The sequence below is a fragment of the Cynoglossus semilaevis genome, unplaced genomic scaffold (assembly GCF_000523025.1).
Source record: "Cynoglossus semilaevis isolate Cse_v1.0 unplaced genomic scaffold, Cse_v1.0 scaffold774, whole genome shotgun sequence".
NCBI classification, from domain to species: Eukaryota; Metazoa; Chordata; class Actinopteri; order Pleuronectiformes; family Cynoglossidae; genus Cynoglossus; species Cynoglossus semilaevis.
In genome coordinates, this window is record NW_007585131.1 from 110276 (window position 1) to 125103 (window position 14828).

The 14828-nt window shown below is 39.0% G+C and overlaps 2 protein-coding genes across 2 annotated transcripts; one reads left to right on the forward strand and one right to left on the reverse strand.

Moving 5' to 3' along the window:
* Positions 1-1369: 1369 nt before the first annotated feature.
* On the forward strand, positions 1370-5606 carry ptchd3b (patched domain containing 3b). Its single transcript, XM_008337591.3, has 4 exons — positions 1370-2390; positions 2917-3038; positions 3165-3310; positions 4022-5606. Exons 1-4 carry the CDS (start codon positions 1695-1697, stop codon positions 5581-5583), a joined length of 2526 nt encoding a protein of 841 aa, XP_008335813.1. The 5' UTR covers positions 1370-1694; the 3' UTR covers positions 5584-5606.
* Positions 5607-6450: 844 nt separating this feature from the next.
* On the reverse strand, positions 6451-13229 carry LOC103398842 (ATP-dependent zinc metalloprotease YME1L1-like). The gene is made up of 18 exons (XM_008337585.3): positions 13043-13229; positions 12610-12741; positions 12283-12460; positions 11620-11721; positions 11265-11365; positions 10936-11086; positions 10766-10849; positions 10471-10644; positions 10233-10385; positions 9308-9440; positions 9147-9209; positions 8528-8640; positions 8266-8421; positions 8036-8187; positions 7816-7942; positions 7640-7713; positions 7240-7326; positions 6451-7138 (listed from the first exon to the last, which is right to left on the reverse strand). Exons 1-18 carry the CDS (start codon positions 13073-13075, stop codon positions 6995-6997), a joined length of 2157 nt encoding a protein of 718 aa, XP_008335807.1. The 5' UTR covers positions 13076-13229; the 3' UTR covers positions 6451-6994.
* Between the last annotated feature and the right edge of the window lie 1599 nt (positions 13230-14828).

Consider the following 14828-nt stretch of genomic DNA (forward strand, 5'->3'; position numbering starts at 1 on the left):
TATAGCATATATTGCTATTATATTGCTAATATAATATATTGCTAATATAATATATAATATATCGTTATATCGTTTTGATCGTTACAATTTTTTTTAACATTTTATTTTTTTCTTCAAACACATATAAGTTCGATAAAAATAAATTAATAAATAAAACATTATTTGAAGACCATTTTTTGAAGTGAATTGTGAGGGGTTTATTGCTAATATAATATATAATATATAATATAAAACACACATTCCAAGGCAAATTAGCCCAGCACCTGTGCAGTGAGAAATTTGAAAGAAAAAACAACAGACAGAAAGCATAAATATCAAAATTAAGTACACACAACTTAAAACTTTACCAATTTACATATGTACATATGCCCATGTAAAACGTGTATCTGTGGCAAGAAAGGACACAGTAAGCCAAACAGCTAATTGTAAAGAGCCATTTAATTGTACATTTAATTAAACGGACCATCATTAGACAGGAACAGTGACTCTTTGTTTCAAATCATTTCACAGTGAATCCATTTGGAACAGCCTCGAGGACTGTTAGCCAACCAACAAGGGGTCACTTGTCTCTCAGCACTAAGTAACCATTGTCGGTAACCAACAAGTGCGAAGGATTCAAGGAGCCACAGTGCACCAAGGAGATTAGTTGAATATTTGTGGCGGAAGTTTTTCTAGGTGAGACTAATAGTAAAATGACTGGAACAAAAACAACAGAAATGCCTCACGATTACAATCATAACATTCCCTACAAATAACAAAAAGTCAGTTTTTACAATGCAAAAAGTACATTCGATATAAATCGTCATATTTAATGAAATATTTTTTTTTACAAAACATTTCCTGAACATGAAGTGTTTGTGAATCATTTTATTTTAAAAAAAAAAATTTAAATTGAAACCCCAAGCGGGTCGGTTTTGGTCCGCGGGCCGTATGTTTGACATCCCTGCTATAAATTATAATTTACAATGTCTGAAATTGAACATTATTCATATTCGAATTCCTTTAAATGTGTGCAACTACATACCACTGTTATCTGGTAACTGCACCACTTTATTTAGTGTATAATTATTTACTAGCTTTTTCATTTTTGTTTAACATTACGCAATAAGGAAGAACAACTATAATTTGCCATCCAAACTTGCCGGTGTCATTTATATGGATTTATATGTCACACTATCTTATCGTTTCTAAAAAAAAAAAAAAAAAAGAAAGTCAAACTACAGGGGGGTTAAATAAATTAGTAGGGCAGCAAACTATGTACCTCACACGAACGCTCTCACTGCAGTCTTTATTATTCAGACAGAGATAAGAAGACCTCACTGCATCATTAATAGTCGTAAAAAAAAAAACAAAAAAACCGAGGGAACATGTGACGATGCCAACGTGTTGATAAGGAAACAAAATAGACAGACTTTGCCCTCGGTGTAATCATTAAAAAAAAATACATGCAGGTAATTCCACCGAAGTCAATAAGGAAGCTAAAGCAGGTTACGGTCAACTCCGTAACATCCCCCCTCTTCTGTTTATAGAACAAACGAAGCCTGTCTAGAGACTATGTAATCAGGAGGATGGGACACAGAGAAGGAAGTCCACAGCGGATGGTTTCAGAGTGGCCTTGTGACATTTGACGAGGAGCAGCGGAGCGTGTTCCTTCAAACAGCAGCACATCGCGAGCGAGGGGGCAAGGTGCAACAATGGTCCGCACGGACTGCCTTGAGAAACTCCTGAGCAGGGGTTTCGAGAAGCTGGGTGAATTTATCGGCTATCACCCCGTGTGGTTCCTGATCACTCCGCTCATCCTCTCGGCAGGTCTGGGCAGCGGCTTTTATTTTCTCCAGGGGAGGTTGTCCAACGACATCGAAGAACAGTTTACGCCCTTCGACGGGCGAGCCAAGGACGAGAGGAGATACATCCAAGAGACATTTCCGGAGAACGATAGCACGTTTTCACGTCTGAGGCTGAGTACACTCGGGAGTTACGCAACAGTAATAGTATCGCATGAAGAAAACATCCTCACAGTTGACGCACTGACGGCAGTCCTTGACCTGGACTCGAAAATTAGGCTGACGATGGTTGGGCCTGATGGTCACCAACTCCAATATAAGGATATCTGTGCTGTAATCGATAAGACTTGCATGACCAACGATATTTTGGATATCATTGAGAACGATGCCAGCAGCATCTCAGAGCTCAAGTTAATGTACCCGTGGCATCACTCAATCCCTTTGTATTTAGGTTTGGGCAACGTGAAATTAAAAGAAAATTCCAATGTTGTGGAAAGGGCCAAGGCCATCCAGCTTTTTTACTACTTAAAAGATGACAACGAAACGCAAGCAGATCTGTGGTTGGAAGGGTTCATTGAACTGATAGACGAACAACAAACAACAAATGTAAGTATGTGGGCTATCACGGGTATTGTGTGCAACGTTTATGACTGGTTTGTTTTGGGGGAAAATAAATAGTCTGTAGCCTCTGTATTATTGTAGAATATTTCAAAGCTAACTTTCAGGAGTAACCCCTTCAAAATCTGGTTACATGTAAGCTACCATATTTACATATACATAATTACCCTCATATTATAATTACCTAAGCGCCATGTGTGAACTTTAAAACCCTTAAAAAGGAGCAGTGAATCACTGAGTCAGGCCGATATCGCGGTTCGGGCGAAATAAGATTAGCTATTTTATGGCCTACAATGTAATCAATTTACTATCTTTTAACTTCCTAAAACTTAAGATGTACAATAAGGCCATATTGTACTTGTAATCTTATTTATTATGGTAAACGCTTTCTTGAATTTTTTTTTTTTTTTTGGTTTTTGTTTTTTTTGGCAAGCGGCCCATGCTTCAGCATGATGGGACGTGAAACTATAGAATAGCATTTAACTTTTTTTTTTTTTTTTTTTCATTTCGGAAGGTTTCTTACACCACCTCCAGGTCACTTCAATGGGAATTCGAAAAATCACCCGACGCTGTGATTTCCTTATTTTCCATCACCTACGCCATCGTTATTACTTTCTCCATTGCAACATGCTGGCGGTTTGTAAAAAAAAAAAAAAAAAAAATATAAAAGTATTATTTTTGCATGTATTGATTAATTATAATACAGACTGATTTTTTTATGATGTGCAACTGAATGTTGGTGTTCTCCTGAGTTTTCGTCAGGTTGGACAATGTACGGACCAAGGTGTGGGTGGCAACGAGTGGCGTGCTGTCAACAGGTCTTGCCGTCCTGAGCGGCTTTGGACTTTTGTTACTGCTGGACCAACCTTTTGTTATGACTGCAGCTTCCTGCCCTTTCATGATATTAGGTAGGTGGTGTAGCTCGAAAACGCTCTGAACAACGAGTTCTCATTAAGGTACTGTACTAATTATTATTAACATGAATAAACTTAGATAAGTAAATCTGAAAGAAAAAAAAAAAAAAAAGTGTTTTCCGGACTATAAGACGCACTTTATTTCATCCTTATATATGAAAATATTTAATTTCACGTGTTTGTTATTTTTCACATTGACAACCGCTAGAGGGCGCTCTAGGCTCCTGTACTAGTATCTGCTACTCCTGTGCCACTGACAATGTACATGTTCGTTATGTTCACACTGACAGCCACTAGAGGGCACTCTAGGTTTGCGTACCAGTATCTGCTACTCCTGTACCACTGAAAATTGCACATGTTCGTTATTTTCACACTGACAGCCACTAGAGGGCACTCTAGGCTCCTGTACTAGTATCTGCTACTCCTGTGCCACTGACAATGTACATGTTCGTTATGTTCACACTGACAGCTAGCTAGTGCGACTCATACTCCGGCGCGACATAGATATGATAGATAGTACACCATATGGTGGACTCACCTACATCGGACGTACACTGCATTTCGAAGTGCATTGTGGGATACATTGAGTTCCCTTTAAAATGGACAACTATCCTCACTAAACTATTTACAAAATGGCGTTGCTCCTGACGGGGCTCACGGGGGAATTTACTGTATTTAAAACTAATCTTGTCTTTTAATTTCCAGGCATTGGAGTCGATGACATGTTTATTATGATCGCCGGTTGGCAGAGGACCAATGTTAAGGACAGGGTTCCAGCCCGCTTGGGTCACACCTACAAGGACGCAGCCGTCTCCATCACCATCACTTCACTGACTGACGCTTTGGCTCTCTTTCTCGGCTGTATCACACCCTTCGGCTCCGTCCGGTCATTTTGTCTCTATGCCGGCACTTGTGTTATGTTCTGTTATTTATACAGCGTCACTTTCCTGGGAGCTTGCATGGCTCTGAATGGACAGAGGGAAGAACAGAACAAGCACTGGTTCACGTGCGCCGTCGTCTCCGCAGTCTCTCCGGCCGTCAGCGCTGCTTCCAGCGTGTGCGATTTTGATATGAGCGTTGGCAAAATCCCTAAAAAGAACAGAGGTTTCGAAAAAAGAAGCGCTAGACCCCCCAAGCAGGACGAAACCGGAATAACGAGCGACATGTTCGACAAGTATTACGGCCCATTTCTAACCCAAAATCTGACCAAAGTGTTTGTATTTTTTTTATACTGCGCATATCTAGGTGGCAGTATTTATGGCTGCTGGATCTTAGAACAGGGACTCGACATCAGAAATCTGGCTTTAGATGATTCCTACATCGTTAAATACTACGACGACGAGGAGCAGTTTCTTTCCGTGTTTAGCAGCAACGTCATGGTGGCAGTGAAAGAGCCCATCAGTTACTGGGACGAGGGAGAGATGAAAGCTCTCAAATCGTGCATTTCAGATTTTGAACAATTGACCTATTTTCAGAATACATCTGCTTGGTTTGATACTTTTGAAGAGGTTGCACGTGCACAGAAATGGCCCATAGATAATGAGAAGGACTATCGCAAACACCTGGAAATGTTCTTAGAAATTCTTCCAGTGTTCAGACAGGACATAAACATAAACACTTCAGACGGCAAGATTATTGCGTCTCGCTTTTTCGTTCAGACCCTAAACAATGAGAAGGTCGAGGTCATCATGACCGACCTGAGAATCACGGCAGACAAATGTAACAAATCGCTCCTGGTCTATCATCCCTCTTTTATCTACTACGACCAGTACACCGTTATTGTGGAAAACACTATCCAGACCATTGTCATTGCCGCGATAGTAATGCTCGTCATCTCGCTTCTCCTCATACCGAGTCTCATCAGCGCCGTTCTGGTGGCTTTTTCAATTTGTTCCGTGGTGGTTGGCCTGTGCGGGTTCATGACGCTTTGGGACGTGAACCTCGACTCGATTTCCATGATCAACCTGGTCATGAGCATTGGTTTCTCGGTGGATTTTTCGGCTCACATTTCTTACGCCTTTGTGTGCAGTCGCGAGACGAGCGCTAACCGGAAAGCCATCGACGCGTTGTCGCAACTGGGGTATCCCGTTCTACAGGGAGCTGTGTCCACCATTTTAGGAGTGGTGGTGCTGTCGACCTCTGGGAGCTACATCTTTAGGACGTTCTTCAAGATTGTATTTCTGGTCATCCTATTCGGGTTGCTGCACGGCCTGGTGTTCATCCCGGTGTTTTTGACCATGTTTCAACTCCCTAAGAAATGCTGTTAAATGAGATGTTTCAAGCATGTTGTCAAGCCACTATATGAGAAGTATTGCACTAATATTAGGTTGTTGGGTTTTTTTTTATACAGTAAATACGCGTAAGGTAATATTTCCTTTGTAAAATTTCCAAATCAAAAGCTGACATTTTAATGAAACTATGAACGCTGAAAATGTGCTTTTGAATCAATCACAGGAACATGCGCGAGTGTAAATAGTTGCTTTTGTCACCACGACGGGATTTATATCCTTTTGCAATGTAAATAAACACACCCTGATCAATACACACGCTATATGTTTACGTTTATTATTGCAGCCTCACTTGGTCTTTTTTTAGCTTCACATTAATCAAGCATCTTCATTTTTTTCCATTCGGATTTTCACATGTTAGCCATATACAGTAATACTTACACACATGTATGTATTCATATATATGCATATATATATATATTTATACATATATGTATATATAGTATCTCATTCATAAATATATGTATACATATATGTATAAATATATGCATATATATATATATTTATACATATGTGTATAAATATATACATATATTTATGAATGAGATAGTATATATACATATATGTATAAATATATATATATATGCATATATATATTTATACATATATGTATAAATATATACATATATTTATGAATAAGATACTGAAAACAAAGAAGAGAGAAAGAGAGAAGGAAATGTATGCACAAAAAAAAAACAATTGGAAGATTTAAAAAAAAAATTTAGACAAATCGTTCAATTGCAAAGAACCCAGTGAAAAGCTCAGCCTGTACACGCACAGCAATCACGAAATAAATAACAGCAATGTTGCGCACATGAAACTAGAATGTGTTCACCTATATTCAAAGTTCCGAGAGACCGCAGTTTTAGTCTTTACAGCCGTTACCTGAACAGAAAAATAAACACACACCCACGGGGACATTTCTACCAAGAGGCCGCCCTCAGGCAGCGTACTGTACAATTTATTTTCATTTATTTCTTATAACACCAGTGACCTGAGCAGTATCCTAAACAGTACTTAAAATATCACTTCAACCTGTTGTGTTAGCAAACCTCCATATACTGTAAGTCGCACCAGTGCCACCTAGCTGCTGTCAATGTGAAAATAAGAAACGTAAAATTTTACAAGAGTAGCAGATACTGGCACACAAGCCTAGAGAGCCCTCTAGTGGCCATCAGTGTGAAAATAACAAACAAGTGAAATTATATATTTTAAATACACAAGTCGCACCTGAGCGTAAGTCGCAAACCCAGTCCAAGGACGAAAAAATAAAAGTGCGACATCGGCGACGTCCGGAAAATGCGGCACTGGGACGTGCTGCCAAGTAGTCTATTCCGCCCCCCCCAGAGGTCCGGACGGCTTTCTAGGATTGAAATGTATTATTTTTTTCTTATCTTGACTCTAGAGTCTTGCCTTTCAGGACCAGCTGGATTTCTTTGGCGTCCAGCGTTTCATATTCAAGCAGAGCCTCTGCCAGCCTCTTGTGTTCCCTGGCGTGTGATTTCAGCAGCGCTTTTGCACGCTCATAAGACTCCTGGAGAAGAAAAAAAAAAAAAAACAACGATGAGGATATATTTTAACAGAGTCGGGAGTGGGCTTTGAAGTCCAGTCTATAAGCTCAGAGGTCGCACAAACCTTTAGCAGCGCCCTAATTTCTTGCTCTACCGCAGCTTGAGTCTCGGGACTTTGTTTTGACATGTCTGCGTACGTCATCACCCCAAGCTGAAAGAGTGAAAAAAGGGGCTTATTAAGATGTGAATCCCTATACAGTGGTCCCTCTCCTGTCGCGGTAGCTGGGAGAGATGCTACGATGCATGAGCCAATCAGTGTGAGCGATCCTTCAATACGAGAATCCACGTTTTTCAAGCCAAAACGTTTATACGAGTAAGGGAAAATTTCGGATTTAAAAAAAAAATCTGCGATATAGAGAAGGGAACACTGTATACTATATGACATATTCTGGCCTTTTTTCAAAAGGCTGTGGGATCACCTGACATATTCTGGGCTTTTTTCAAAAGGCTGTGGGATCACCTACGTTTTTACACATGCCAAATCTGGTCACCATCAATTTGGCAATGCCAGTGGCGCTGTCGAAGTCACTCGATGCTCCTACGGAAGACGGAAATTGAGGACGCACACATCAAAAACCACTGACAAATACAGTTGGACAGAAGGAACGCGTCAACCGCACGTCAAGAAATCGCTGACTACCGGTTGTGATGTAGTCCTGACCGAACATTATCTCTTCCGCTACACGTCCACCCATGCTAACATCCATCTGGGCCAGTAACTGCGAACGGGTCTCATTCCAGCGATCATTTTCCGGAAGCATAGACACCTGTAGACGGGGGGGAAAAAAAAACAACATACCTAGGATAGTATGAGTAAGTAAGATCAAGAAACGAGGTTTACAAGTTAACGGTTTTCTTACATGTCCCAGACTTGGTCCTCTGGGCATGATCGTAGCCTTATTGATGGGCATGGCGTCTTTGGTGTAATACGCTACGATGGCGTGGCCTGATTCATGATACGCCGTGATCAGCTTGTTCTTTTTGTCTATTTCTGCACTCCTCCTCTCGGGGCCTTAAGGAAGAGGAAAAGAGGTGGATTTTATGAAGAAATATTCGGATATATTTAATTTTGCGTCAGCTTTTTACTCACCCATGAGTAGTTTATCTTTAGCAAATTCAAGCTCCTTCATAGTGACCATGTCTTTGCCATCGACTGCTGCCTTCAGGGCCGCCTGGTTGACCAGATTTTCCAGATCGGCTCCAGAGAAGCCCACAGTGCCTCGGGCTATGATACTGGCTTCAATAGCTGCACAGATAAAAATACAAGCAGCACTTCATCGTTTACGTTCCCGCGCCGCAGACACCTCTCGACCACGACAAATAAATACTCGAAGGCACTAATTCTTCCAGACCTGGATCCACTACGATCTTGTCCAGGTACCAGTTGATGATCTCTGTGCGTCCTTTTACATCTGGTTTAGGGACAGTCACCTGCATGTCAAAACGTCCTGGACGGATCAGAGCGCTGGAAGGACACGCGAGTTCATTATTGAAAATACCGACAACGTGAATGTGAAACAGAACGTGAAAGGACAGGAAAAGCAAGAACCGCGGATTAGGGGGGCGGGATTTAGACAAAAGCTAAAAAACAGGGGTGTCAAACTCAAATTCAAACTTAATATTTATTGAAAAACTGATGGCGATTGAGCATGTTTTACCTTCTCTCCAGATATGTAGTGTAGAATTTTTCCATATGGAAAAAAAAAACTTTAATTTTGTGTAAAACCAAAAAAAAAAAAAAAAAAAGTTTCTTTTTAATGTAAATTTTTTTTTTTCACAGACCAAAAAAAAAAAAAAAAAATTCTACAAAATCCAACTCTAGTACACATTTGATATGATCTCACGGGCCAAATATAATTACACCGTGGGCCAGATTTGGCCCCCGGGCCTGAGTTTGACACGTGAGATTATTAGTCTAAAAGTGACTTAACACTGAGTCAGTGTACAACTTGGTACAAGATCAAAACATACTTATCCAAAGCTTCGGGAAAGTTCGTTGCTCCAATGATGATCACACCTTCATTTGGTTTAAACCTGCGTTTAGAAAAAAAAAAAAAAAAAAAAATTTACAATGACGTAATGCTTTGAACACACCCAACTGTTTTAATATAGCACGGAAATGAACAGGTTACCCGTCCATCTCAGCAAGAAGCTGGTTGATAGTCTGTCTGGAGTAAGGATGGATGGGAGACTCGATCCTTTTTCCACCCACACTGTCCAATTCATCAATGAAGATCACACAGGGAGCATTGGCTTTAGCCTCCCCTATAAATAAATGAATAAATAACAGTCATATCCCATTCGCTAACAGTTTCACACGCTATATCACCTCTGCAAATATTTGGCGCTCTTGGGAACACAAATATGACGACCATGAGAACATGTGGGACAAAGAAAAAATAATTTATTATCTATGAGATTATTGGCTTATTTGTCAGCCAAAACACACTGTATAAAAGTGTCGCATTAAAACTGCCACTATTGACAGACCCTGAGAGCTGTTTTTGAACTTACTTTACATGCATGTGTCAAACTAAGGCCCGGGGGTCCAAATCTGGCCCGCGGTGTAATTATATTTGGCCCACGAGCTCATATGCCGCTAATGCTACAGGATTTGTAGCATTAGCGGCGTACGCGCTAAGTGACAGCACATACATTTTGTGTGTTTTGTTTTGTTGTTGGCCTGTGAGTTCATTAAAAAAAAAAAGAAAACTCCAAAGGCTGCAGATAAAGAGACATAATAAGAAACAAATACTACTATTATAGTAAAAATAAATAATAAACGAAATAAACGAAATAAACTACTTTTTTTCCGATTTGTTTATAATATTATCCTTTGGTTGTTCGATTCAATTTTGATGCAAAACTTAAGTTTGTTTCCATAGGAAAAATATTCTACATTACAGATCTGGAGAGTTGAGAAAACATGAAGAATTGTCATAAATTTTTCAAAAAAAATTTAAGTTTGGCTCGAGACTTCATCTCAGTTTTAGAGGATTATCTGTGGATATAAGATTAAAAAAATTTTGAACAAAAACCAAATAATTATAAACGCACTGAAAAGGTTGCGGATTCGACTGGCTCCAACTCCGACAAACATCTCGTCAAATTCCGACCCGGAGGCATAGTAGAAGGGGACGTTAGCCTCTCCAGCTACAGCTCTGGCCAGCAGGGTCTTTCCAGTGCCTGGGGGTCCCACCAGGAGAACTCCTAAAGAAGGTAAAATGAAAAAATATAAATATAAACTGACACCCCATGATTTTACGAGAAAGATTTACGAGAAGGAGAGTTTCACCTTTAGGCAGCTTTCCTCCAAGTGTTGTGAACTTCTGTGGGTTTTTCAGGAACTCCACCACATCCTGCAGCTCGTTTTTGGCCTCTTCTATACCTTTGACGTGTTCAAAGTTGACATTCTTGAGAAGGACAGGGTCAACGGGCGAATCCAGGCCTGATGTGGCTCGAAACCGTACTATCCAAAAAGCAAAAAAGGGTTTGAGTTTCACATTTTCGCGTTACGTGGCGAAAGAAATCACGACTCAATAATTTCATAGTTCAAATTAACTATCAATTATTTTTGTGCTCTGCGTTACCTGATAGGAATGGTGTTTTGGAGATACCATAAAGCCCGATAAGGAGAAGTGCCAGCAGGATGAAACGAGTCCTCCTCAGAGATTCTTTAAAAAGAAAATTAAAAAAAAGAGTCAATACTTGCAGTTAAGTTAAAACGACTTATTATTGTTTCATGTTTTTTGCCCCTTGCCTTGTGTACGTTGCGTCAAGGCTTGAGCTTTCAGGAACCCCTCTGCGAAGCCCCTCTTAAAGGTATCCTGTTGACCGTTAGGGACGTTCTTGTTCTTCAACAGATTCTCCACGAATTCCAGATCGACCCCCTTGTTACGCGAAAGCAAACCCTACAGGAACAGGAAAGAACGATGAGCGAGATTTAAAAGATTTAAAATTGACAAACACTGTAACTGGTTATCTCACGTTCATAATCAATTTTAATAATAATAAAAAAAAATGTATTTTTTTTTTATTTTAAAAAAATACATTGAGCACGTTATACTGTACACATCATCAGGAACGGACCTTCATAAAACTTGGTGCGAACCCCTCAGATTCCACAGGGCGTGACTGCAGGCGTCGGGTTTTGTTTCTTAAAGTTTTAAACCCCCTGATCTGGAGCGACACTTAGAAAAAAAAATATATATGGAGTAAAAACAAGTTAGTACAAAGCCCAACCAAAGAACAGAGCTCTCACAGTATAGCCAACCATAGTGTCTCATTAGGCGTCCTACAATCAAGTCTTTTTTACATAAACAAAAATGTCTAACTTGATTATTAACACAGAACTAAAATCAAATTTTTTTTATTTATTTTTTTGTCAATTGAATACAACGAAAAGACTTACAGTAACTCGACGTATGCTGGAGAAAAAACTTACAGTAACTCGACGTATGCTGGAGCTCTGTGCAGACGTGCTGTAGTGGCAAATGTTGTCGTGAAAAACCTTGGGTCAACCTTGGTAATTTAACAGAAGGGCATCCTGGGAATAGAGCAAAGGAGCGTTTTGTTACGCACTGTATAAACACAGATGACACTGAAGCAGCGGTTTCTCAATTATTTTTCTGTCATGTCATCATTTTAGGACAGAAATGTTTTGGTTTTTTTTTTTACACACCCCTAATAACGTGTATATTTTTCTGTACAAACCACTAGGTGGCAGCAACTCATTCGCTCGTGTGAACTAAGATAATGTAAAACAAAATGTAAAGTAAAACATGTAAAGGTCATGCATAAAGGCTAAAATGTTTTTTTTTTTTTTCCATTTTCCACGCCATCTATTGGGGAAACGTGGGTATTGCAGGGAAAAGGCAGAAGTACAATGATAATTTAAATAAAGCCTGGATTAAAAAAACTGAATGGGCCGCATCCGCGCCGCGGGCCTTAGTTTGCCCATGCCTGTTCTAGCCATGTAACAAATGATGTTTAACATTTACTGTAACCTTGTCACCATTGAGTATTACAAGTTTAGCCCTGTCATAATCTGATAGAAAGTACAACAATCGCGGTAGTAGTAGTTAATAACATGTGTATACATTCTTACCATTTTTGTTGTGAAAAAACGAGTGGGTAGACTTATGTGAGGTTCTCCACGGAGTCTGATCACCTGGTAGACTGGGAAGGTTCTGCAGGCCTAGGTTAGGTAACATACTGTTTACAATCTCGTCCAACTTTTGAGGTCCGACCTCTGATAATCCAAGTTCCTGCAGGTGACATATAGGCTGCACAAAACGAAGGAGAATGTTTTTTTTACAACTTTTAGCATTGTAGTTGTAGTCAAAAATGTTATTTTAAGTCTAGTCAATTTAAAAAAAAATTCCATTGTTGATTCAACTCCTACGCTGTACACTCTCGCCACTGAACTGCGTACCTCTCTACGGGGTAGTTGTGTGTTTGACAGATGCTCCTTGTGTTTTCTTGGCTGGCAGGACACACTGCTTGATCCCACTGAGCTTTTTAACGAGTGAAGTACGTTGATAAGGTGACCAAGAGGTACGGTCATCTAAAATAAAAAAAAAAAAAAACCAAACAAACAAGGAATTACAAACAACTACAAACATGGACAGTCCTAGTTTAGTAACATAAAAAAGTCTAAATTAAGCTTTTAGTCAACTATCACGATAGTAGTATAATGTTCAAAGTTCCAGTCCTAACATACGTATATATATTTTTTTCTACTTCCAAATATTCCATAAAAATATTCCATAAATAATACTCAACACACGGACGCAGTTCATCTAAAGAGAAAACAAAACAGCGATGCTAATGTTATTAGCTTGGCCTGCTAAGCCCTGCTGTTTCACCTGTGGCTGGACCGTCACCGTCAAGGAAAACATGTTCGCAGTTAGCGGAGCCAGGCGCTCGATACGCTGCTTAAACGTCACCACAGTCACACTCTTGTTCGACTATTAACTCGTCGACTTTCAATACTCTCCTTCTAAGGACTTCACTAACGCAGCCGAAACAGAACCGGATGATACTTGACCGGCGGAAGTGTAACACAAAAATATGTTCGTGCTGGATATTAAGAAAAGACAAAATGGTCCGTTTATCGAAACGTACATTTTTATAAAATAAACATTCGTAAGTATATATAAGTACTCATTGTTATTCTGTGTAGTATACTATTGCTGGAACAGAAAGACAAATAGCAGCAGTTAAATGTGTTTTATTGCTGCTAACCCTAATGATGGAATTATTAATTAAGAAAAAATGTGAAGAAAATTATACAAAAGTGTAACTCGAAATTTAGCTTTTATTGAATCAGTGGATTTTGGTCAGTATTATCATATGTCAGGCTTAATACAATGGCTTAAAAACACAAGTTGCTTTAAATACTTTAATGGGAATGGCAAGAGTGAAAGAGAGGAAGTAATCCAAATGATTGAATTATTAATATAGTAAAAGTCGGGAAATTTTTTTGTAAAAGTATAACTGAAATCCTAACAAAAATGCGTACCACTACATACATTGATGGATTTCAGTCATTACTGTGCGTCTTTAAAGGGGCTTGTTAAGCACTAAAAAAGACTAGGTCATGTTGGGTACCTGGTCCAGGTACTCAAGTTGACCACTTACAGGAAATAAGTTTAGGAATTTACAGACATCAGTTTGGGAATTTACAGAGTTCACACTCACATGATTAAGTGCAACAGAAGCCAGTAAATGTTTGCAGGGGCTGTCAAACATTAATACGGGGGAAGCTGTGAACAAACCTTTTTTTGTAAGTAAATGAATATAGAACAGAGAGTCGAAAGCAGTTGGATGTTTAGGTGTGGGTTTCAGACACCTTTTTTTTTTTTTCTTACAAATTTGATGAATAATTAGAAAAATAAATAGAAATAAAATAGAACATTTGCAATATTGGAATAACCAATAGAAATTCAAGCATAATACATTTAAATTATTTATATGTTAAACAATTTTAACAAATTATTATTATTATTATTATTATTATTATTATTATTATTATTATTATTGTTGTTATTATTAATATTATTATTATTATGTTCACCTTCTCCTATGCAGCTGGAAAAGCCATCGAGCAAACAGAGGCCTAAGCATTTGGCCGTGGTGACTGGTAAAAAAATATTCAATATGGGGCTGCGCCATATTAAGCCAGTTTTCAATATCTATCCCAATACAATTTAAGGCAAACAGCAGGATACCAGTGCTGTGAGATAGCAATCGTTTAATGCCAAAGTTGCGAAGAAGAACAGCTACATATGTGTAAACTAGAAGCAAGTTAAAAAACAAAATATTTCTTGGGACAAACAACGCAAAAAAAACTGTGGGAAACAAAATAAGGTCTAGAAAAGATCTCTGATAGCAAGATAATATATATATATATATATTAGCACCGTGAACAACTTTATAAGAAGAGAATGTCTGTCTGTCTGTCTGTCATCCGTCTCCACTCCTCGGCCTTTATTCGCTAACAAAGGACGCACCAGCTGGATGTCCTCGACATAGTTTGTCAGTGCTTCTTCGTTTGACATGTTTCTCAAAGAGCTCCATGCATTCCCTAGCAACACACAGTCAGTGGGGTTTTTCCAATCGTTTTATTCGGTGACAGATCCAAACAGTAAA

What these genes read in the sequence shown, in the direction of transcription:
- ptchd3b (XM_008337591.3), top strand. Translation starts at nt 1,695, where the DNA reads ATGGTCCGCACGGACTGCCTTGAGAAACTCCTGAGCAGGGGTTTCGAG. An exon ending in ACGAACAACAAACAACAAAT is followed by an intron (nt 2,391 to 2,916) that starts GTAAGTATGTGG and finishes TCATTTCGGAAG; the next exon opens with GTTTCTTACACCACCTCCAG. An exon ending in TCCATTGCAACATGCTGGCG is followed by an intron (nt 3,039 to 3,164) that starts GTTTGTAAAAAA and finishes AGTTTTCGTCAG; the next exon opens with GTTGGACAATGTACGGACCA.
- LOC103398842 (XM_008337585.3), bottom strand. Translation starts at nt 13,075, where the DNA reads ATGTTTTCCTTGACGGTGACGGTCCAGCCACAG. An exon ending in TCGCACCAAGTTTTATGAAG is followed by an intron (nt 11,087 to 11,264) that starts GTCCGTTCCTGA and finishes CTGTTCCTGTAG; the next exon opens with GGTTTGCTTTCGCGTAACAA. An exon ending in AAATTAGGGCGCTGCTAAAG is followed by an intron (nt 7,139 to 7,239) that starts GTTTGTGCGACC and finishes TTTCTTCTCCAG; the next exon opens with GAGTCTTATGAGCGTGCAAA.